The 22,761-nt window shown below is 43.7% G+C and overlaps 1 protein-coding gene across 7 annotated transcripts in view; it reads left to right on the top strand.

Annotated features, from left to right (window-relative positions):
- The window catches only part of utrn (utrophin), a 217,804-nt gene that overhangs the window by 163,882 nt on the left and 31,161 nt on the right, over positions 1-22,761 (top strand). For all 7 annotated transcript variants that reach the window (XM_030047485.1, XM_030047488.1, XM_030047484.1 and 4 more), the window contains 8 exons: positions 1,766-1,827; positions 2,837-2,911; positions 6,012-6,213; positions 7,767-7,852; positions 9,338-9,495; positions 14,199-14,365; positions 16,899-17,010; positions 22,012-22,148. In XM_030047485.1, the coding sequence (XP_029903345.1) occupies positions 1,766-1,827; positions 2,837-2,911; positions 6,012-6,213; positions 7,767-7,852; positions 9,338-9,495; positions 14,199-14,365; positions 16,899-17,010; positions 22,012-22,148 (999 nt within the window). The remainder of the gene's footprint in view (positions 1-1,765; positions 1,828-2,836; positions 2,912-6,011; positions 6,214-7,766; positions 7,853-9,337; positions 9,496-14,198; positions 14,366-16,898; positions 17,011-22,011; positions 22,149-22,761) is intronic.

Consider the following 22,761-nt stretch of genomic DNA (forward strand, 5'->3'; position numbering starts at 1 on the left):
CTGTGTGTATCTTCAAGAAGCTTTAAAATGTCTGCCAGTAAATCCCTCAGTCTTTGTCCCTCACTCTTTAATATTCTCTGATGCTTTTCTTCCCGCTGATGGTTGTCTCCCGCTGTATTATCTGAACTGTAGCAGCTTTGTAGTGCATACAGTTTGTCATCAGTGTGCCTTTTTTGTCGTGAAAGAGAACAACGAAGATTGTTAGGCAGAGCAAAGACGAAGTGTTGAGGACAGCTGAACCTGACATGTCGGCTGTCCTCATTGCGGCAGTCGTGAACTGTGGATATAAGCAGAAGCGCTCTAATCTCTTTGTGGATGGTAATGCCGCCTGCCTTTATGTGTGTCTGTGTGTGTGTGTGTGTGTGTGTCTGTGTGTTTAAATAAAGAAAAGAAGTAAGGAAGTATGACACAACTTTTCGTGGCACGTTATGTTGGCTGTGTGTCTCATATTTGCACTAATGCTGTCTTGTCTTTGATGTCACCTCCTACACTCAGAGTTGAATGACAAAATTGTGTTTTACTGCGATGGCTGTTGGCAGGAGCTTCAGCCTGGATAGTCATTATTCTTCTTCACAGCAGGGGTGTGTGTGTGTGTGTGCATGAGTGTGTGCCTGTATGCGTACGTGCATGCCATTCACTGAAGTAGGTTGTTATTGGCAAATCTCCTGACTGGGATTCATTAGAACCCATTGTCAATTCAGTCAGGCGCCATGTAGGCCAGCTAAATAAAACACAACCCTCATGTCTCTGAGGGGCTCCAGGCATTAGCAGTGTGAGCACAGGTGTGAAAGGGGTCATCAGTCTTAATGGCCGATGAATAGTGATGAACGTCTGCGGACGAGGAGCGCGTCTTCAGTCTACTTCCCCGACTGAAGTTCACTGTCAGGACTCGACTTCCCATGTTGCCGTCCATCAGCCGAAAGCGAGCCACCGCAGAACCACGGGGGGATACTCATGCATTCAGAAACAGACATTTAATTTGAAATCACTCTTTCAGGAAGCCTCTCAAATGTCCCGCTGAGATCAGGCAGTTTGGCAGTGGCAGCCACAACCACAGACTAATCAGACTTTGTGAAAGCAAATATGTTTGATGTGTCGAGGTTGCTCTTATTGTACTTTGTTTCATGTTGTTGGGTCTTCAGTCGATGCAGTTTGACTATGTGTTTTTTGAGTGTGTGCGTGCGAGCACCCAGAGCCTTCTGTCTGAAGCAGGAATATAAACAGGGAGTTGAAGCATCAGCGTGGACTCCATATATTTATTTCCTCGGTGTTTGAGTGGTGGAGCAAAGTTGTGTAAAAGACAGAACCTGCAGAGATCTGAGGGCTTCAGTGTATGTGTGTCTGTCTGTGTGAGTGTGTGTGTGTGTGTGTGTGTGTGTGTGAATGGACTATTTTCTTGCCTTTTCAGTCAGAGGGCTTTAATTTGATGTGCTCGGGTAATTTGATGTCTGTGTACGTAATTTAGGGGCAGTAATGAAAAACCCACACTGCGCACATCAAATCAAGATGATTGTAGTGATGTTGTCAGTGTGCGTGTGTGTGTGTGTGTGTGTGCGTTCAAGAGTTTGTCAGCTTCGAGAGAGTTTGTACGCAAGTCTCCTTGTGTGTGGGTGCATTTACAAGTCCGCCTTTTGTGTGCTTTTGCCTGTCATCACTTTGTGTGAGTTTGCACATGTGTATCAGTGTCAGTGTGTTTGTATGTCTGTGTGTGTTAGCTCGATGTCTGGTGGCTGTCTTTTGACATAATTTTGTGGTTTTTTTCCAGTCATCAGACACAGACTACCTGCTGGGACCATCCAAAGATGACAGAGCTCTACCAGTCACTAGGTAGGAAATGGAACAATACACAACACTCACTGTGAGCACACACAGCACGTTTGTAGCTTCCTCACATCCCCTAGGGCGCCTGAAGGTCCCGAGAAAGTCTTCAAATGTCTTAAATTATATTACCGAAACTCATGGCACTAAAAGGTTTTGTTTTAATACAGTTAAATAAATCTCTGTAGCCTTTTTCTCTTCAGTCTTAAAAAAAAAATCACACAACTCCTATTGACTGTTTTTCTGTGAGGAATCAGTTCAGTCCTGTGCACCTATTTCTGATACGACTTTGGTCAACTTTCACATTTAAAAGGTCTCAAATATAAGCCGATGACATTTTTACACTGTAATTTTTTGCAGCTGGTGCTATGGGTGATAGTTCTAGTTTTGTCCCATGTCTGCTGCTGTTTGCGTCTAAATTGTGTTTCAAGTAGAGGTCCTGGTTCAAAAAAAAAATGTTTCTCAATCATAATATAATCAAACATTAGGACTAAACCTGTTATAGTCTTAGATATCAGTAAAACTAAATTACAGTATTTATTTTAAGTTCATTTTTCCTCTTGCTATGGTGGCACACCACTGCTGAATGAACGCAGGGGAAACACTTCACTTGCCTTCCATCTGTCCCTCTGTCTGTCCCTCGGCCTCCCACCATCCATACGTATGTCACCCCTCTGGGCTGTCCAGTGTGACTGTTCTTTAATGAGCGGCTCAATCCATAATAAGCTGTGAAACTTAGGGAGCATTTGCTGTAGGCCTCCACTGAGACAGAGCTCACTAACCTAATTACACAGTCCATATTAGCCTTCCCGCCGTTGGCCCCCATAGACAGTCACTCACGCCGCCTTTTGCACTTGAGGACGCCAGGCTCAGTTTCATTGAAGACTGAGGTCTTGCAAGCGATGCCCACGAGGCAGACGTCTGTTGCACTTTGTGTTCTGATTTTCTGCCTCTGTTTCTTTCTGTCCCTCTACCTTTCATCTCCGTCTCTCTCTCTCTCTCTCTCCTCTCGCTGTAGCTGACTTGAACAACGTGAGATTCTCAGCATACCGAACAGCCATGAAGATCCGCAGACTACAGAAAGCACTGTGCTGTAAGTAAGACGCACACACGCAGTCACAGCCACGCACCTGCACTCACACACACCTTAATACCTTCAGCCGTGGCCCGCCTCTTTTGAAGTCTGTGTCTAGGTGCAACGAAGGATGTTATAATGACTTGAGGCTTTGCCAGACACTGTGCCAGAGTAGCGCAGAAGCCAAGGATAGTTTGGCTTCAGTGTTATCCTTTGTGTCTAGGTGTGTGTATGATTTTGTACATGTGTGGTTACAGCTGCCATTTTCTCTTGAGCGCCATTTGGTGTGCACAAGTGGATTTTTTTTGTTGTTGTTGCCAGGATGCAGGCCTTTTTTCCCCGTAACAAGGTCTGTTCCTGCTTTGTCAAAGAACACCTGGCTAATAGTAGCTATTACATGCCATCTATGGTTGCTGTCTACCCTCTTTTCTAACCCGATGGTCATACACATACACACACACACACACACATGCTGTGCTGGTGTTTTAGATGTAGCCACACTCCAGCATGGCAGCAGCTACTCGGACCAAACCGCATGGTCTTAACATAAGGTGGGCATGTCTGCATAGGGAGACCCGTAGGTACCCATTGAATCATTTTTCATTCCAATATCTTGAGGTCAGAGGTCAAGGGACCCCTTTGAAATTGGCCATGCCATTTTCCTCTTGCCAAAATTTAGACTAACGCTTTTTCTGCAGCAAATCAAAACCCCCTCTTTTGGTTGGTTGGAAATAAGGCTTCAATTTATGAGGAAATTATGGAAGACTCATCAAAAATGACTGGCCAGAAAGTGTCTGAACCTTGGTGTGTGTGTGTGATTGTGAGAGTGTGGCTGCAAATAAGAGAGAAAGAACATGGCGTGCCTCGTTTGGATGAGCTCGTGTGTCTAGCTGTAGGCCTAAGTACCTGCATTTTCGTGGGCATCAAAGTGTGTTATTGTGTTTGCTGGTTGTTAATGAGTTTGGATGATTCAGGCGTTTTAGTTTGCTATCTCAAAATTGCCCCTCTGATCACATGCCTGTGTTTATGACGGGAATGCATAAGCCTGAGTGATTTCAACTCGGGGCGCTGCAATTCAATTTCATCCATTAGATTAGAACAGTCACTACGCAGAACGTGCAACCTCGCAAACACACACGCACACACACACACACACACACACACACACTGCTGCACAGAGAGGATCAGTAGTTATTAGTTATTAGCCTGAAATCATTTGGATTTGTGTTTGCTCGGAGAGTTGTCTGTGCTTGTTTGAATGTGTGTGTTTGAGTGTGGATGCAGGTGGGTGAGATAGACAGAGAGGCAGAGAGGGAATGGCACATGTACACACACACACACACACATAACACACTCATACACACTCTCTTGCGCGACAGGGATACCATTAAACGGCTAATTGGGTTAAGTCTGTGCCAGGGGGCTGGAGCAGAGCAAATGAGCTCTTGTGGCGTCCTGCTATCACGTCACAGTCCTTCAGCCTCATATAAAGAGAGAGAGAGAGAGAGAGAATTGAAGTTTTACTCTTTGTTGGTGTGGATGCCCCGCTGTGCCTGATCCATGTGGATACAGCCCAATAATCACCGCTGTTTCAGGAAGAAGGGGTGAAAAAGAGAGATGGGACAAATGAGGTGAGGTGGGAGGAGGAGAGAGAGAGAGAGAGCAGAGGCAAAAGGGAAAATGGAAAAATGCCAGTAGGTCAGAGGGACAGATATGCACGATGAGCAGAGCTGGCAGTTCCAGTGAGTTCAAAATGTGACTCATAACCTTCACCTGCCCTTTCGCTCTCTGATGTATAAACTCTAATAATGCAGAAATCCTTTTAAAAAAAAAACGTTGTCTTCTCGCTTATCGCCGTACACAAAGCGGTTAAAGGTCACGCCCAGCTACAGAAAAGCACCTCTGAAGCTAATAGGTGTTGAGTGTCTTGCTCAAGGACACTTGAGCAGGGCGGATGCTTGCTGACATTGAGGCTTGAACTGACTTTTTTCTGGGTGAACAACATTTTTCTTGCCGGACCACCTTGCTGATGGAGTCGGTAGAGGCAGGTGAAATTAAAATGAAAAATGCTGTAGCAGCTGCAGCAGCAAGGGGGAGAGAGGGAGGGAAAATGAGTGGAAACAAGCAAATTGAGAGAGGCATGGAGAGAGAGAGAGAGGTGAAAGAGTTGAGATGAAGGCTGGTGTTGACATGAAAAGACATGAGGACTATGAGGATCTGGCGCGAGCACACTGGATTAATATAAACACCGCAGGTATTCAATTAGACGCCACTGGGTGGACGCGTGTGTGGGTTTGTGTGTTTACGTTGCCGTTCTTTTTTGATATTCCCATCCCTAAGGGCTTTATTAGCCTGAATGGATCAATTCTCCCTCCCCTCTCTCTCTCTTTCTCTGAATACTTGGATATATGGATACCTTATCAGTATTGATATTTATAGATTCCACCCTCCTTTTTGCCCTGTCAGTTAAGACCAGCCAATTAAGCCTTGTCAACTAAGCCATCCAATTAAAAAAGAGAAAACTAGTCTGCTGTTTTCTTCTCTCTTTGTTTTTCTTTTCTTTTATTTTGTTCTATTTTTCCTCTTGTTTTCACATTTCACCGTCCCGATCCTGCAGCTTGTTCTCTGTATTTTCCCACTGACTCTCAATTTTTGTTGTTTGGGACAACATATCAGTCAACATCTGCCGTCTTGAAGTGTCTTTGTAAACAGTCTGTGCGGTTTTCAGCCGCTCGTCCTGTCAGATGTGTTGGCATTTTTAGAAAGGTCTTTGCTGATGCGGCTGCTGCTGCTGCTGCCGAAAGCCCGATGAACAAGTTGAAAAGGGTGACTAATGGTTATAACCTCCCCTCCCTTGCCTCTCCCCTTTCTCCAAATCCTCATCCACCTCTCTCCTCTGTCCTGCTCACCTCCACTCACTCCGCTCTTTTCCCCTCTATTTACTCCTCTCATCTCTCTCCCTCGTCTGTCCTCCTGCTGTCTTCCTCTCTTTCACTTCCCTTTCCTCTCCATAATCCATCACTCTTCTAATTTCCCTGTCCCTCCTCTCATTCTCTTCTTCTCTTCCCTCTCTTCTCTTTTCCACCTCCCTCCTCTCCCGTCTCCATCTCCTCCACAGTGGACTTGTTGGACCTCAGCGTGGCCCAGACCACCTTCGAGCAGCACAAGCTCACCAACAACACTCAGCTGCTGTCGGTGCCAGATGTCATCAACTGCCTGACGTCGATCTACGACGGCCTGGAGCAGGAGCACAAGGACCTGGTCAACGTGCCGCTCTGCGTCGACATGTGTCTCAACTGGCTGCTCAACGTCTACGACACGTACGTACGCCGCCCCGACGCCGCGCGATCGGATTGTGACACAGCTTGGAACTGGCCTTACTGGCCTGGCACAGCCATACTCATTCGTTTTCTTTGTCAGCGTCTGTGCACTGTTGAGTTCAAACCATTTGGAATAGGGGTGTTTACATAAAATATGTAGCAGGTGTTTGCTATCCATCTGTCTGTCATTAGCTCACTTATCCAGTCAGGAAAATCTACACTGATGTCCTTGTTTTTGTTTTTGAATTCCACACTCTGTTACTTTTTGCCGTCTCCATCACCTAAACCACACCCCTAGATCCTCAAAACCCCCTGACTGGTCCGGCCATTTGGTGACTTCCTGTTATGCCCTACGATGTAGATGACTACATTGTTGGGGTCTGCATTTGTTTGCTTGGTTGTTGGTTTGCCCATTTACACTGCAAAAACTTAAAATCTTACCAAGATTATTTGTCTTATTTCAAGTCAAAAATGTCTTATTCCTAGTCAAAATATCTCATTACACTTAAAATAAGACATGATCACCTCAGAAGTAACTTGTTTTTAGACAGTTGTTTCTTGTTTCAAGTGAAAATTTGCTTGTTTCACTGGCAAAATTTGTTTCTTGTTTCTAGCTAATTTTCACTTATTTCAAGTGAATTTTCACTTTTTCCACTGGCAAATTTTGCCAATGAAACAAGCAAATTTTGTCTAAAACCAATTTACTTCCGAGGTGTACATGTCTTATTTTAAGTGTAATGAGATATTTTGACTAGAAATAAGACATTTTTGACTTGAAATAAGACAAATAATCTTGGTAAGATTTTGCGTTTTTGCAGTGTGTCACTGCGATATTGCAAATGCGCTACAATTTCTGGCCAAGACAAGGTGACACATTACTAACTCACAGACAGGGAGTGCATCACTCAAAGAGGACGACTTGTTTGTTCCCACACACACACACAGACTAATTCTGCTTTACATACATACCCTGACACTGACAAATGTGCCACCGTATGCTGGCACATGTCGCAGCTGACTGCCGAGTGTCTGTGAAACATAAAAACGCTGTGTCTTTATCTGGGAACACACATACACTACATGTGCCTGAATATGTTTGTGAGTGTGTGTAGCATAGACGTGCAGTCTGTGTAATCACACATGCACACACACACGCTGTAAATTAGCGTGGTAAGTTGTAAAAACATTGTTTCTGTGTGCACCGTCCATCACCTGGAACCTCACATCTCTCTCTCTCTCTCTTCTGCACACACACACACACACACACACACACACACACACACACACACTCACACACACAAAGTGTTGAGCATGCAGACTGACAAAAAATAGATTATTTTCTTCACAACACGTACTGATTTTCTGTCACTGCTGTTGTATTTAATTACTTCAGATCAGAAGAGAGCACACACACAGATTAAATTTGACTGGCTTACTGGTTGCTTGTCTAAGAGGCCTGATATATGTGAATGATACCTCTGTGTGTGTGTGTGTGTGTGTGTGTGTGTGTGTGTGTGTGTGTGTGTGTGTGTGTGTGTGTGTGGACCCTGCAGTGGTCGAAGTGGGAAGATCCGTGTCCTGTCCATGAAGATTGGATTGCTCTCTCTCTCCAAGGGGCACCTGGAGGAGAAATACAAATGTAAGTGGTATTTAGTAGCTTAAATATCTGCTGATGCACACGTGCACTTAAGCGCGCATTCGTCCCACCCCTCGCACATGCCAGCCGGCGTGCGAGCCTTTCCCATACTGCCCCATCACAGCTGTAATCCCAGCAGTATTAATCAGACTGTCAGAGAGAGGAGCTGCAGAAAGGGCCGTCTAATTGGATGAGAGACCTCCCACGCGCTTTTACTGTTCTTTATTTATTTCATTTTCTATTCCTATTGCTTTTTGGTGGATTAGGGAGAGTGGATATAGGCCTGCTGCAGAGGGAGAAGGCTGTCATTTTCAGCTTCCTGCTCTTTGTTTCTGTCTCACTATCTCTCTATGTCTGTCTCTCTCTGCTGTCATGGCTCACACCATTGTTCATCCATCTACCACTGCCGTGCTCTCTTTCGCCCTATCTTTCCCTCGCATCCCTTTCTCCCTCCACCCTCCCTCCCCCTCCTCCTCCCCCTTCTCCTCCCTTTCTCCTCCTATGGCGTGGACTTCGTCCCTGAGCCTATTCGTTCCACTGGCAGTTTCTATTAGACTGAGAAGAGGATCAAGCACGCTTGATTGTGCCCTTCCTCCTTTACTGCTTCAGAGTCTCATTGGCTGTCAGACTTGTGCATATAGCCCCACACACACATGCACACACACACACACACACTCACAGTCATGTACAGATAACCACACATGCTGCTGTTTGACACGCACATTGTGGCAGTTGCATATGTCAAATGTATTTGACGGCTGAAAGCCATCAAAGTCGGGGATGTGCAGCCAAAGGAGCGAGTTTGATAAGTCAGATGACATACAAGATGTGTGTGTGCGAGGGGGTCAGGGACACATATCGATACTGGGCTTTGCTGCACGTTTACACGTGCGCATGCACACGTATACACCCATAGAGGAACCTACATTACAGGAGCTGGCATCAGGGCCAGGTTTCACGCAGAGATCAAAGTCAGCAGCAAGCAGAACAGAAAAGGCTGTCATGTCCCTTGTGTCTCCCTCCCCCTTTCCTCAGATTACCCTCTCTGCTCTGCTGCTTCACTCTGGAGATGTTTCATAACTTCCCCGAAAACATATCTGTGTCAGTCTGTTTATTAGCGTAGCCATGGATGTCACCAGAATTGATATTTAGATACCAAATCAATACAACATTTTTGAAAACGATACTAATAGCTGTGTTTTTAATATCAGCAGTACTGACACAGCTCGACCCTTCACTGTGTAACAGTGTTGTTTTTCTAATGCAGCTTTATCCTACATGTCTAAATACTGGAACACTGATAGTCGCTATCATGCTTATAGGACTTTCTGTGTCACTGTGTACTGCTCCATCACTCTCACCCTTCCATATACTTTTGTATCTCTGACTCTGCATATCGCACACCTTCTCTGTCTGCCTTCCTCACTCTCTCTCTCTGTCTTCTTATCTCTCTTTCTCTCTGCCTCACCCCCTATCTTAACCCCCCAGACCTCTTTAGCCAGGTAGCGTCGGCCGGCGACACGTGCGACCAGAGGCAGCTGGGCCTGCTGCTTCATGACGCCATCCAGATCCCGAGGCAGCTGGGGGAGGTGGCCGCCTTCGGAGGCTCCAACATTGAACCCAGCGTCCGCAGCTGCTTCCAGCACGTATGTACAAACATGTACACACACATGCATGCACTTCAGGAATGCACATCAATGTGTAAACACACACATACAAAGGGCTAAAGAATATGCCAGCCTTCTGTATAACCTACCCTATGATACTGTGAGCTTATTTCAGTCAGGTTTGTAACATTTGTCACCTCAGTTACAGAACAAAGTCACAAAAAATATGTAGCCATTGTTGGTTATAGCTCCCAGGACAGTTGTTTGGGTAGCACCTATTCTTCCTTGGGTAGGGAACCAAACAAACAAATAAATACCAAATATATCCTGCTGAGTTACAGGGAAATTAATATAAAATGTTTCAAAAGACAGCTAGATATTTTCTATTTGATGTGGAGGTACAGACATCAGATGCTGGCATCTTGGGTTTGAATATTTTTAGTCAATATGAGCGTGATGTAGCTGGTGACCAGTGATTCACTGTGGCCAGCAAACACAGACTGTGTATGTGACATTAAAAAAAAAAAGATACACAGTTTTATCAATTATTTTCCACTGTAACCCAAGCATGACTTGGATATGTTCAGGACAGATTCATCCAAAGTAGTTAATCCAGCCAGATTCAGCGACAGTGATTAACTGCGTTACTAATTACAGTTTTTGGCAAATAATCAGTAAGCTTCAGGAAATTATACTGTGATGCAACCTTTCCAAGAGTGATTGTCAGTCAGCATGTTGACCTCCTTGTTCTCCATCCCGACATCCATTCCTCCCTCAATCCTGTGAAACTGTCTTAATCCCCAAGCTCTGTTGACCAACCATGAAGCTGTTCTGCTGGCTGTCCTCTAGTGTTTTACTGCGGCCAGCTCACCACTTTCCTGGGTTTATCTCTGAGCGTCACTTGCATTTAATGATGTCTTCATCCCCCAGGATCATTTTTTTCATTTTTTCCTCACTCTTTCTCTCCTGACTCATGCTTCGACAGTCATAAATTGGAGCCAAGACATTAAAATTAGGAAGCTATAAATTTTCACTGATTCCTCCGCTCCACCTCCCAAAATAGCAGCTGGTGGAGTGTGGCTGACACTGGCACTTTTAGCCAGCCAGCACTATAAACCTAACTTCCTTCTCACTGCCTTTCTGGGTGATGTCGATCGAGTGCTGTGTCTGCATCTCTCTCTCTCTCTCTCTCTCTCTCTCTCTCTCTCTCTCTCTCTCATCAAAATAATTCAAATGTGGAAAGCACCTTGCCTACAAATTAACCTCTTGACAAAATATTAATGTACACATGCATATAGAGAACACATACGCGCGCACACACACACACACACACACACACAAATTGCAAATGTTCTCGTGAGTTGCTACACCGGCTGTAGTCCACTAGTCCATTAATCAATCATCAAACCGGACAAGCAGCCAGGTAGAAATTGTCTCTCTCTCTCTCTCTCTCTCTCTCTCTCTCTCTATTCTCTTTTACACACTCTCTCTCATACACACATGTGAACACACACACACACTCACCATGTGCCACCTGGGTGTCTGTGCCCTGCCGGTGACGGTGCAGTTACCTAGCCCATTTGGTTTAATGGGCCTGTGATGAACGAATTGGCCCCCCATAAATATGGCCTCTTTCACTGGTCCTTTTTCGCTCTCCTTCATCTGTCCATCCATGCCTCCATCCCCTCATCTTTCCAGCCCTCTTTCCACAGCAGTAATTAATCTGTAAGTGCTATAATTCTGCCGTTAGACGGCTAGGAGGAGCGAGGTGAAGGGAAAGATGGGTCTGAGCCACGGTTATGGGGAGATGGAGAGATATCGTAATGGTGTTGATGAAGGGCAGATGCAAGGGTGAAGGACTTAAAGAGGCATGCCGCTCACGGGAGAACTGGGGCATATTTGAGATGTCGTCAGGATGAAAGTCTGGAGCATGTGGCAGACCCAAATGTGACAGATCCTTTGGCAGCGTTGTCACTTCTCAGCCAGAAGTTGTACCCGTATCCCCTGAAAGTTCTCCTGGTTGCCTCTTCTGTGGAAGCTCAACAGACTTTATGCCTCATGTTTTCTCGGCTTTGAATCTGTTTTATGGCCTCTGGTGTTGGGAGAGTTGTATGTTCACAAATATTGATGAGAGTACCCCAGACCTTATGAGCAGCATGGGAATACTGAAACTGACTGCTGTTCCTGCTAAATTATACCACTGTCTAGACTGCCGTGTCCTTAAAACCCTAACCACCAAGATGTATCGATGAATGGTGAATGGATAGATGGCAAAAAGCAGGAGCAGAGGAGGTGACCAGACTGACAGGCTAGTTCACCAGCCACGTATTTGTGAACACTAGGGAAAGGGGGTTCCCAAATGGCAACTTGCTTTTACACACACTTTGAGACATTTGCTAAACAAACTGTGCATAAGAATTTTGCGTATCTCAGCACGGAAGCTTAATGACATTTGATTTATTTATTCTTTATTCAGCCAGGAAGCTCCCACTGAGATACAAGATCTCTTCTTCCAGGGAGTCCTGGTCAAGACAGCAGCACAATTAGTTTCACTTAAAAACAGTTTCACATGATAGAAGACATACGGTACATAAAAGCTACACAGGGGAAGTAGTGATGGAAGGGAGGCATGCAGGCTATACCAGCAGAAACAAACACAGACCACCTCAAGTTAAGGAAATTATGTTTAACAACATGTTTCCCTTACTGCAGTTTGTAAAGGACCTTTAAACATATTCAAAGAAGGGAGTGTTTCTAAGGTATGATGTGGTACAGACCAAATTACATGTGTATATTTGGTAAATTTAAGTAAGTCTTCCATCTTGATTTTTTCACTACAATTCTGATATGGTGAAAGAAATTTGATGAAACTTCCTCAAATCACAAAAAGTTACCTTCAGTAACTGTGAATTAATTCTCTTTACTATATGACACACAGCAGTGCAAACACATTTGTCAAGTAAATGATGTAGATTTGGCATGATGAGTCTGACAAATGGCTCATTTCTGCGGACTTTGTACATTCTGAAATGTCTGAAAAGTATTTGCCTGACTACATGTAAAAGTTTTCCATTGTGGTTGTAGGACCGTCAGATGATTTGTTTTGTTTGTTCAGTGAAAGTAATCAGATGTAGCCAATGCTAAAGAAAAGTCTTACTTGTCCAACACTAAGCTTGAAAGACTCATTACTTTTTTCCTCATTGATGTCTATGTATTTAAGAAGCCTAATTACATCCTTCAACCCACCATCTAATTGCATCTAATTAACATTTTGTTTTTTGGAAAACTTCAAAAGTCTGCATAAAATTAACTCCAAAAGTATCTCCTCTTATTCCTTGGAGTCATGGCCTGACATGTATCCACCCAGACAGCCCTCTGTCTAACCTGCGTGATCTTTAAGCCTACGCATGTCTTTCTGACATTCAGCCCTAACACACACACCGCACGCACACACACACACACACACACACACCATGACCTGATGCTCAACTTTTCCTCAAAAAGCATATGCATGATATGCAATATATGCTGCAGAGCTGGAAATTGCCTACAACTTTGCAGACTCTAAGTAATGGGATGGGAACAAGCAAACAAACACACACACACACACACAAACACACACGCACACACACACGCACACAACAGACACTAAGCCTCCTGATTATTCTCTCTTCATTGTTGTTTATATATTCTTGTTTAGAATGTGTGTTAGTTGGTGTATCCATCATTTACTTGCTGCCCTTTCAGTGTGTCACGGAAGATGGAAAGGTCGTCTGTGATTTGTTTATTCACAACAGCCATCTCAAAGGTTGCCGCCCTGTTTTGGCATCTCCAGTGGTCTCATTATGGTCTGAATGTGTGTTCCCCTGAAATCAGTTTCATGGTTTGACTTTTGTTGTGTCCCATAATGTTTCTTCTGGAGCACAGGTTCAGCTTTCGGAGGGACATCATATCTGGACCGGTGCATTGTACTGTTATTTTGCAGCTTGACACAGATAAATGGATAAGTAGATAGACGGCTAGATTGAAGAATCCATAGTTATTGAAAGATAGACAGTGATAGATGAGTAGACTGATAGTTTGATTACTGCGCTCAGGGAGGAAATTCTTTTCTACATCCAGAGAGTAAAGTAGCATAAATAGGGGAAACACAAAAACACTGACAAAAATCAAAGGCAGAACACCCTCAAGACCCATAAGACATAGATCCAATGAACAGCTCCAAATACCAAAAAGTAAAGTGGAAAAGCAAAACATTTTCACTACAACCCTCACAGCAGCAGGAGTATAAGTCTGAGTGTGTTTTACAAAGCTACGAACTCTGAGAGGAAGGGCTATGTTATCAAACACCACAGCTATAGGGCTGCAGGACAATGTCTACAAGGGTGTTAAAAAATCAATTAAAGTTTAATGAAAGATATTTCATCCACCAAACATGAATAGGGAGCTCATAAAAATTATTTAGACTTGGTCCACAATTCAATGCAGTAAGGCACCCCAGGGAATCATCAGTTTAATATGTATGGTCATCTTACATTCGCCTGCTTCTTAATTCGACTCAGCTAACAAGCACAGAGTTACAGCCTGTTCCTCCTGCTCTGTGTTTCCCTATCATGCTAGAAAGTGCTTGGCACAACATTTCACTGCTTGTTAGTTCTTTGTAGAGGCTGTGAACTTCATATTGTTGCTAAACTTTTGATTGAAACGCTCTTAACTCCTGGCCCCGCCTCTCCTCTGCCCAGGTGACCAATAAGGTGGAGCTGGAGCCCAGGCAGTTTATTGATTGGATGCGTCTGGAGCCCCAGTCCATGGTCTGGCTGCCCGTCCTGCACAGAGTGGCCGCCTCGGAGACGGCCAAGCACCAAGCCAAGTGTAACATCTGCAAGGAGTGTCCCATTGTTGGTTTCAGGTAGACAAACACACACACATACACACAGACACACACAAATCAAGACCTTCCATTCACTGCATTTGTTTCCTGATCTCACTTTGGAAAAACTGTCCTCCGTCTGCAGTTGTAAAACTCAAAAAACGGTTCTCACACGGATAAAAGCTCACAAGCTCAGAGTCAGCATCTGATCCAGGATTTCTCATACACACAAGAATGAAGAAAGGTGGAAGGTCCCTTGATATTTTCAGCATCCACACACATTTCTTTCCCACACCATGTACCAGGACACACACCCACCCACACACACACACACACACAGAAACACACTGTGGCACCGTTCTGTGTTCTCCCCAGGTTGAGCAGAAAGGGCAGAACAGCTCTGGAGGGCAGGCATTTATCTAAATGTCAGCAGCTGATTCACCACTGACTAAATACCATCTGGTAGTTTGCGTTGAAACACACACACACACATGCACACACGTACACATGGCCATCCACACACATAGACACAAGCACATACACATACATTCATGCTCAAAGAGGCGTCCGCCTGGCAAACACAGCTGAACAGACCACCCTCTGATACTGTGTGACGACAGTCACACTCACACACAAGCCCATTCACAAGCATTACCTGCTTTGTACCCCACAGCTACCTTCATAATACAAGCTATATATTTGCACCCTGCGGCCACATGAATAAAAAATTGTTCTGTTAGGCCTTTCTGAGGGTGTAGCTAAACAAAAATGACAGCAATAACACCGGTGTGTGTTCAGCACTGGACGGTGTGAGAGAGTTCATTTATTGTCCCTGGAGGGGAAATTTGGTTTGCAGCAAAGACACAATAATACAGCATTAAAAACAGGAAGATACACAGCTCATGAATGACTGAAAGAAACAATAAAAAACACAATCAAAACATTAAAAACAAAACAAATTTCACAGGTTGGTGTATCTGTCCATATGCAGTGTCCAGTGATAAAGCAATGATAACTAAAAGGTACTACAGTGCAAGGTGCAGCATCCCATTGCACTGTGGCTCTGTAGCAATATTAGCATATGTATGCCACAGGGATAAAATAAAAATTTGTATCAACTGTTTGTCCTGGGGAGCCTGTGCCTACATCCTGTGGGGAGGAGGTCAAATTCCACTAAAAGAGGATGTCAGAGCGGTAAAAGGTTGGCCAGGCCTAACATAAGATTTGTTGCTCATAAATGAGGGGGCTGCCAGCATTACGTGTTAGTAACTTGCTGATTGATTGATGAAAAGTAATGAAAAATGCATTCCAGGATATATCAAAGTAAAGAAATGCCACTTCTTTATATTGTGTTACCCAGTGATATGCCACAAAAAAACAAACAAGAGTCATGACATGTAAAAATGCTGCACCTAAAAAAAAATAATAATAAAAAAAAGATGGGGAGGTCAGGAGTTTGGAGCCTTTTAATGCACACAGATACTTTGCAAATAGGAGCTGAGGAACAGGAATGGGAGTTGTTTGAGTTTTCCCTCTGGGAAGTCGGAAATCTGGAGTTACAACTTATAATCAAATGCAGCGGAACGCGTTTTCACTGCACAAAGAATAAGGTGAGCACCATGCTAACGGAGTACAGGGGGTGGGATCGCTGTCCCTTTCACATCTGTCGCCTTGCCAGCAGAAAGAAAAATGCAGTCAGATGTTTGATGTAGCACGAGTCTCCCGTGCTCTGTCATTGATTGATGAGAGCGAGCGAGGGAGGGAAGGGGAGAGAGCGCGAGGGAAAGAGGAAGGAAAGTGCAGAGCTGGCATTTTGTGTGGTCCAGAGACTTGACACAAGCCATGTTACAAGTCGATTTGGCCCCTAATCAATGACAAACTAGAAATACAGATCCTGTAATAAATGGAAACTTGTTAATTAGTGGGTAAACTCATTAATTAAGGGGCATCTCAATGTCTCGCACTGTGAAGGTGAATCAACCGCCCCCCCTCTCCCTCTTTGTCGTAATATGTTACGTGTCAGTAGGTAATGGCGCGATTGACGTGACAGTGTCGCGTGCACTGTTGCGCCCTGTGATATATGGCTCCCTCTCGTAGCTCATCAGTCAGCTAACCTTGGGAGCGCTGGAGAGGAGAGGGAGATAAAAGACTTGAGCTATTATGTCTGAATTGCTCTCATCTCAATTTAGCTGTTAAATGGCCTACTGGCTTCAGCTGGTGAGGACAACAACCTGACAGACTGTGTTTTTGTGGAAATCGAGGTGTCTGTCACAGTGTCGGCATGCTGAAAAGAAAGTGTGTGTGTTTCTGTGTGTGTGTGTGTTGTGGAGGGTTATGTGAGTGAGTGGTGAAAGTGGACATTGGCAGCTCCCCAGGAAGCCCTGTTGTAGCCTGGAAAAGAGTTACACTGCGCTGTAGTAGTAGTGCACCTATGCTTGGCCACAAAAACACACACACACACACACTCAAGACTTAAAAGTGACATCTGCACTCACAGCCAGTCTTTCTGTTCCTTCCAACCTCTTGTTATCTCTCTCTCCCTCTCTCTCTCTCTCTCCCTCTCTCTCTCCAGGTATCGCAGTCTGAAGCATTTCAACTATGACGTGTGTCAGAGCTGTTTCTTTTCTGGGCGCACTGCCAAGGGCCACAAGCTCAACTACCCCATGGTTGAGTACTGCACACCGGTGAGGAAGACACACACACACACACTCACACGCACATGTCATTTAGCAGCTCACCTCATATCTCTATTCCACATGCTCACACACTCTGCTCATCCATTTAATGGAAACACACTTCCAGTTACACTTGCACAGACTTTGTTTACGCTGTATTCCCACCTTTCATTAAGGTTATCCCTCTCCTAATGTCAAATAACCCCCTGAGTTTCACTCCTCCAACTCTCTTACATTTTGTTATGTTATTAAGTTATTTCAAGTGTGCTTGTGAAGAGTGCACCTTATATCCTAAAATCCCACTGAGTCATGAAAAGGCAAATAAAAACATAAACAACCGGACACAGAGGTCTCAGAACCACTAAATAAAATCTCGATATGATATCTCAGTAACAGATGATATGAAATGTTGAAGAAAATTGTACTTATGTTGCACAGAGGCAAATGGAGTGAATACTGAAGCGAATCATATTTCTGTTATTTTAAATTCATGCTTCAACATAAATTTCCACACCTTTTCCCTTTGATAGAACAAATTGCTTTGCATAGAGCCCAGATGGAAAAAAAAAAAAAAAAAAACAACTGAATAAATGTGTTTTGAAGCAACTTGATAGAACAACAAAATGTGCATAAAGTCAAGGAGTGTGAAGTCTTTTGTAAGGCACTCTATATTTATTCATATGCTTGAATAACAAAACCAGCAACTTCCAAACTCTTGCAGCCGCACATATTTTCACACAAAGTCAGATTTTCGATTTCCATATATATTATCTTGCATATAAAACCTGCTTGATTTGTTAATGTGATTTCATGGAATGCACTCTAAGATAGTAAGGGTTTGTTTACTGTGTTGAAAGTGTGCATGAGGTGGAAATTGATCTTGAGATGAATCTGTCGTTTATATAATTTTACATAATTATGGCAGACGTAGACCTGACTCGCACTCCAAAATGTCAAATCCACCATCATAGCACACAAATGCATACAGACACACATATTACACTTGCCTGTCTTTCCCTCCTTCAGGGATTTGATATAGTTGATTTATCCAACTTGTTTCACAGTTAACTTTCTCAGCAAACCCCTGGCTTAAATTGAATTTGCATGAACAAATAGTAAAATACAGTTCTTTGAGCATTCTGCCAGAAAGCAATATTTCACTTAACCACTTCTCAGAGAGAAGAATATTAGGAGGGGGTAGGGGCTTGCTGAAATTGAACCTCGCTCTATTTCTCGGTTAGCGTAGCACACATGCAGGCCAGCTCGTTTCAATATTGCTAAACGTCAAACTTTGAGTGGCTCGGATGAAAGCCGTTTCTCATTTCTGTCTTTTAATTAGGTTTTTCAATCTGCAAATGGGATAGATATTGACTTCAGAAAAGCAGCCGTATGGAGCAGTGATCATTCTTCCTTGAGCTTAAACGCCCAGCGGCTTGCTGCCATGAAAGAAACGTTATCTTTCTCTCAGCTATGTTGCAGCAAGGTTAAGATACAGATGCTTCAGATGTTAACTTTAGTTTCGAGTCTTGGCTATAGGGTATATTACTCACCCAAGAGTTTACCGATTTCCAGCTTCATCAGGGAGGAAGAAATACACAGTGTCTTCAGACGGTATTCAGCTTGTTAGACTTGTTCTACAATTTGGGACGTGACAGAATCAAAATTGATTAAATTGATTAAATTTTGATTTTTTTTCTGTATCACTGATCTGCACACAATAAGCCATAACATCTAAGTGTTTTGTTTTTTGTTTGTTTTTTTAAGCGGGAGTAGGGTTTATTGTGATTCAGCTCTTCAGCAGTGCCACTTCAAATTAAGGTGCAGATTCCCTCACTTGTCCTTAACTTACCTCTTCAAGTTGATCCACCATATGGCCAGTTCAAACGATTGGCCATGATTTGGAATGAAACACATCTGTCGATATAAAGTGCAACAGATGACAGTGCACGTCGGAGCAGAAGCTCTGCCGTGAAGTCCAAAGAACTGAATTCAGAGAATTGTGAGGAGGCATCGATCGGGGGAGCGTATGAAACATTTTCTAAAGGTTTATGAGTTCGTATAAAATGGAGAAAATATGCCCAGATTCAGCCTGGGTTCGTGTCAGAGCGGGTCACCCAACCAAACTGAACAACCACATAAAGAGGAGTGTGGTTAGGGACCCAAAGACAGCTCTGAAAAAACTACAGAGTTACTTGGATTTTGCTGGAAGTAAAGTAGTTGGTGCAGCACTTAAGTAAGGAAGCCACGCATGGAAAAAAAAAGAAGAAAAGGCTCATAACAGCAGGCTGGATGTAAAAGTTGTAAAAAGGCAGATGAAAGACGGAGACAGAAGATACGTTATCGAGATGAGACAAAAATTTAACTATCGGCTGTAATGCAAAGCACAGACTGTGGCAGAAACTGGGAACAGCTCATCGCTTATGGGACACCATGGGGCTGTGCGATACGAGGATATATCGCAGGACGAGAGAAGAATATCCATCAATAGAGATTTTCCTGTATGGTTTCTATTGCTGGTGCTGCAAAAGCCAGTTCACTGCAGTATTTTAACGCCATCGAGTTGGAGGTCCATTGCTACATGTGGGCTCATATAACAAACAAACGTGGAGGAGCGCAGCACAGAACAAAACTCTCCACAACACTCAGAACAGGAGTCAGCCCAACCAAGAGGAACCTGTAACTAAAGAAGTGGGGTCTGTCATTTGGATAAGACATCTGACACCGCCTGGAAAACAGTACTTTGCAAAGTACGACGCAGACCTGTTCCTGTTCTCACGTCAGACTCCAACACAGCAAACCTCCTCTACCACTTGCAGCACAACCATGAGAGGCAGGACAGGGAGAGCCAGTAGAAGAAGCAAAAAGCGAATCTCAGTTCTGTTCAGTGTCACTAACAAATAAAAGGAAACAGAAAACATCGTATCATTATCAGCATATGACATTATCTATATCGTGGGAGGATTTTGTCCATATCGCACACCATTCCTGCCACAAAGCCCGGTGGTGGCAGCAATATCCTGCAGCCTCGCTTTTTAGCAGCTGGCAGACTTGTGAGCACAGAAAGGAACAATGAATTGAGCCAAGTACAGGCAATTTCTTGAGTAGAACCTGCTGCGGGTTGCCAAACACCTTCGGTTGGAGCAACAATTTATGTTCCAGCAGAACAATGACCCTAAATGTACAGCCAAGTCAACACTGGAATGGCCTCAGAATAAGAATGTAAAAAGTCCTTTAGTGGCCCAGCCAAAGCCCAGGCATCAGTCCCAATGAAAATCTGGGGAATGACTCGACGATCGCTATTCACAGATGCTCCCCATCCAACTTGAGCTGAGTGAATCAGCAAGGAAGAATGGTAGAAAATCCCAAAATCCAGAGGTGCCAAGCTGATACAGATGTCCAAGAAGACCTGAGTGTGTTATTGGAGAGGCGTGATGGGGATGAACACATACTAAAATGAATCACTTCTCTATTCTGGTTCAACTAAATTCCCAAACTATCTTGAAAACAGGCTTTCAGTTTGTCATTGTGATATTTTTTTTGTAGATAGTTGGCAAAAAAATTATGAAAAAAAAAAAAAATCAATTTTCAGTTGAGACCGGTCTCACAAAAAGCATGAACAGTTTTGCTTCAAAGATATTGCAGCCGCAGATCAAGACATCAGTTGATCTAAAATCAGAAACTTTTAATGAGTTTCGCAGCATCGCAATAACAGTTACAGTGTCGACTTCTGCAGATCACTTACTGTATTTCACTCTTCTGTGCAGCTGAAATCAAATGAAAACTCATGAATCAACTATTTCCTGCTTTCGCGGTTTCCCCGGTCCGACTCTGCTTCGTTCAACACCACTGCACAGCGGGCGCTCTCTGTCTCTTTTATTGTCTATGCCTCAAAAAAAAAAAAAAAAAGAAATATCATAATGCGTATAATAATATTTACCCCTCTTTCCCTGCCAAACCCAAATTGTGTTTCAGTGTTATGCCTTTGAAAATATATAGGCCATATTGGGTGATGAAGCTGGGCAGATGCCACAGGAAAAAGGCATTTTTTAGGGGGGAAGCTAAAGATTGATAGTGGCTGTTGTGAGACTCAGAGCAGTCATTTAATAAAGTCCTTTTCTCATCTCTGTCGTAGTGTTTATTTTGTGGCCGCGGTATTGCCTTTTTTTATTCGCTGTTGATTTTATAGAAGTGCCATTTTCGTCGTTCCCCTTGTGTGTCATGAGTGATATTGAGAAAGGTAAAATATGGCGGTGTGCTGTATTGATTACTGCAGTTTTAATGTGTTCACTTTTCGTAAGTGGAGACATTGTCTGGGTTCGACTGTGGCTGCCGTCTCTGCTGTCATTTATTGCCGGCACCAGAAATTCACTGAAATTTTTAAGCTGTCAAAACACATCCATCGAATCACACATGAAGGAGTGCACGTAAACACACACACACACACACACACGCATCTCTATTCTCTTCCTTCTTTACGCCGCCTTTGCTTTGTATCACCTTCTCTCTTCTCTGTATAATTGGTTTTGGTTTTCACAAGCTGCCATCTTAAGTTGTGTGGATTAGTTAATAAGCCATGTGAACTCATTAGAGTCTGTTCATTTACCCACATCTGTCAGCTGCAGGGTGTGTGCGTGGGTGTGTGTGTGTGTATTTGTGTGTATTCTGCCATAGTTGTCTGAATCCTCTGCAGAAGGGCTATTTTTTCCCCTCTGGTGAGGCTACTGCGGTAATTTGTTGTTTGCTTGCGAGGCAGAAACCGCTACTTCAGGAGAAACACCTTTGCTAATTATCTCATTAACAAAACACACATTTTTTTCCCTCCGACACAAATGCATAGACTGTTTATGCACACTAAAGCATACACACAAACTCACAAACACACACACACACACACACACACTAGCATACACGCTTACCTATACAGCGCACACACACTGCTATACGCACTCAAACACTTAACAGTAAGTACACCCCCATTCTCTTTTTCTCTTTCTCCCGTTTCCCTCTCAGACTACATCAGGTGAAGACATGCGCGATTTCACCAAAGTACTGAAGAACAAGTTCCGCTCCAAGAAGTACTTTGCCAAACATCCTCGGCTGGGCTACTTACCGGTCCAGACAGTTCTAGAGGGGGACAACATGGAAACGTAAGTAGCACTTGAAGGAGTTTTATGTTTTGTATTTTGTGTGTGTGTGTGTGTGTGTGTGTGTGTGTGTGTGTGTGTGTGTGTGTGAGAGAGAGAGAGAGAGAGAGAGAGAGAGAGAGAGAGAGAGAGAGAGAGAGAGAGAGAGAGAGAGAGAGAGAGAGAGAGAGACAGTTTCTATTGAAGCCATTATACCTGATGATGCCTGATAAATGCAAACCTCTGATCACGTAACAGGTGATTTAAGTATAAATGCCCTAACTAAAAGCAGCAGCCACTTTGTACAGCTATCATTCAAGAACTCTGTTGCTTCTGATTCACATCACGTCCAACGGTGCCTCACTCCCCTCCCAAACCGGCCGCAAGCGAGCAAGTGCATCGTTTGAGCACAGGAGTGATACAGTCGCATTTCCATACCAGACACAAACCCAAACCTAATCTCCAGCCCATCAATAATTTGGACACACATTTGAGCCAACTTTCTCTTTAATAAGAAAAAAAATAAATAAATACCTTTGAGACTTGTTCAAGTAATCCTGGCACAATGTGTCACAAATAGTAACAGAGCGAGCAGTAAATCAGGGCAAAAAAAAAAAAAGCAAAGGCAATGCTAGCG

Source organism: Myripristis murdjan, chromosome 24 (assembly GCF_902150065.1).
Source record: "Myripristis murdjan chromosome 24, fMyrMur1.1, whole genome shotgun sequence".
NCBI classification, from domain to species: Eukaryota; Metazoa; Chordata; class Actinopteri; order Holocentriformes; family Holocentridae; genus Myripristis; species Myripristis murdjan.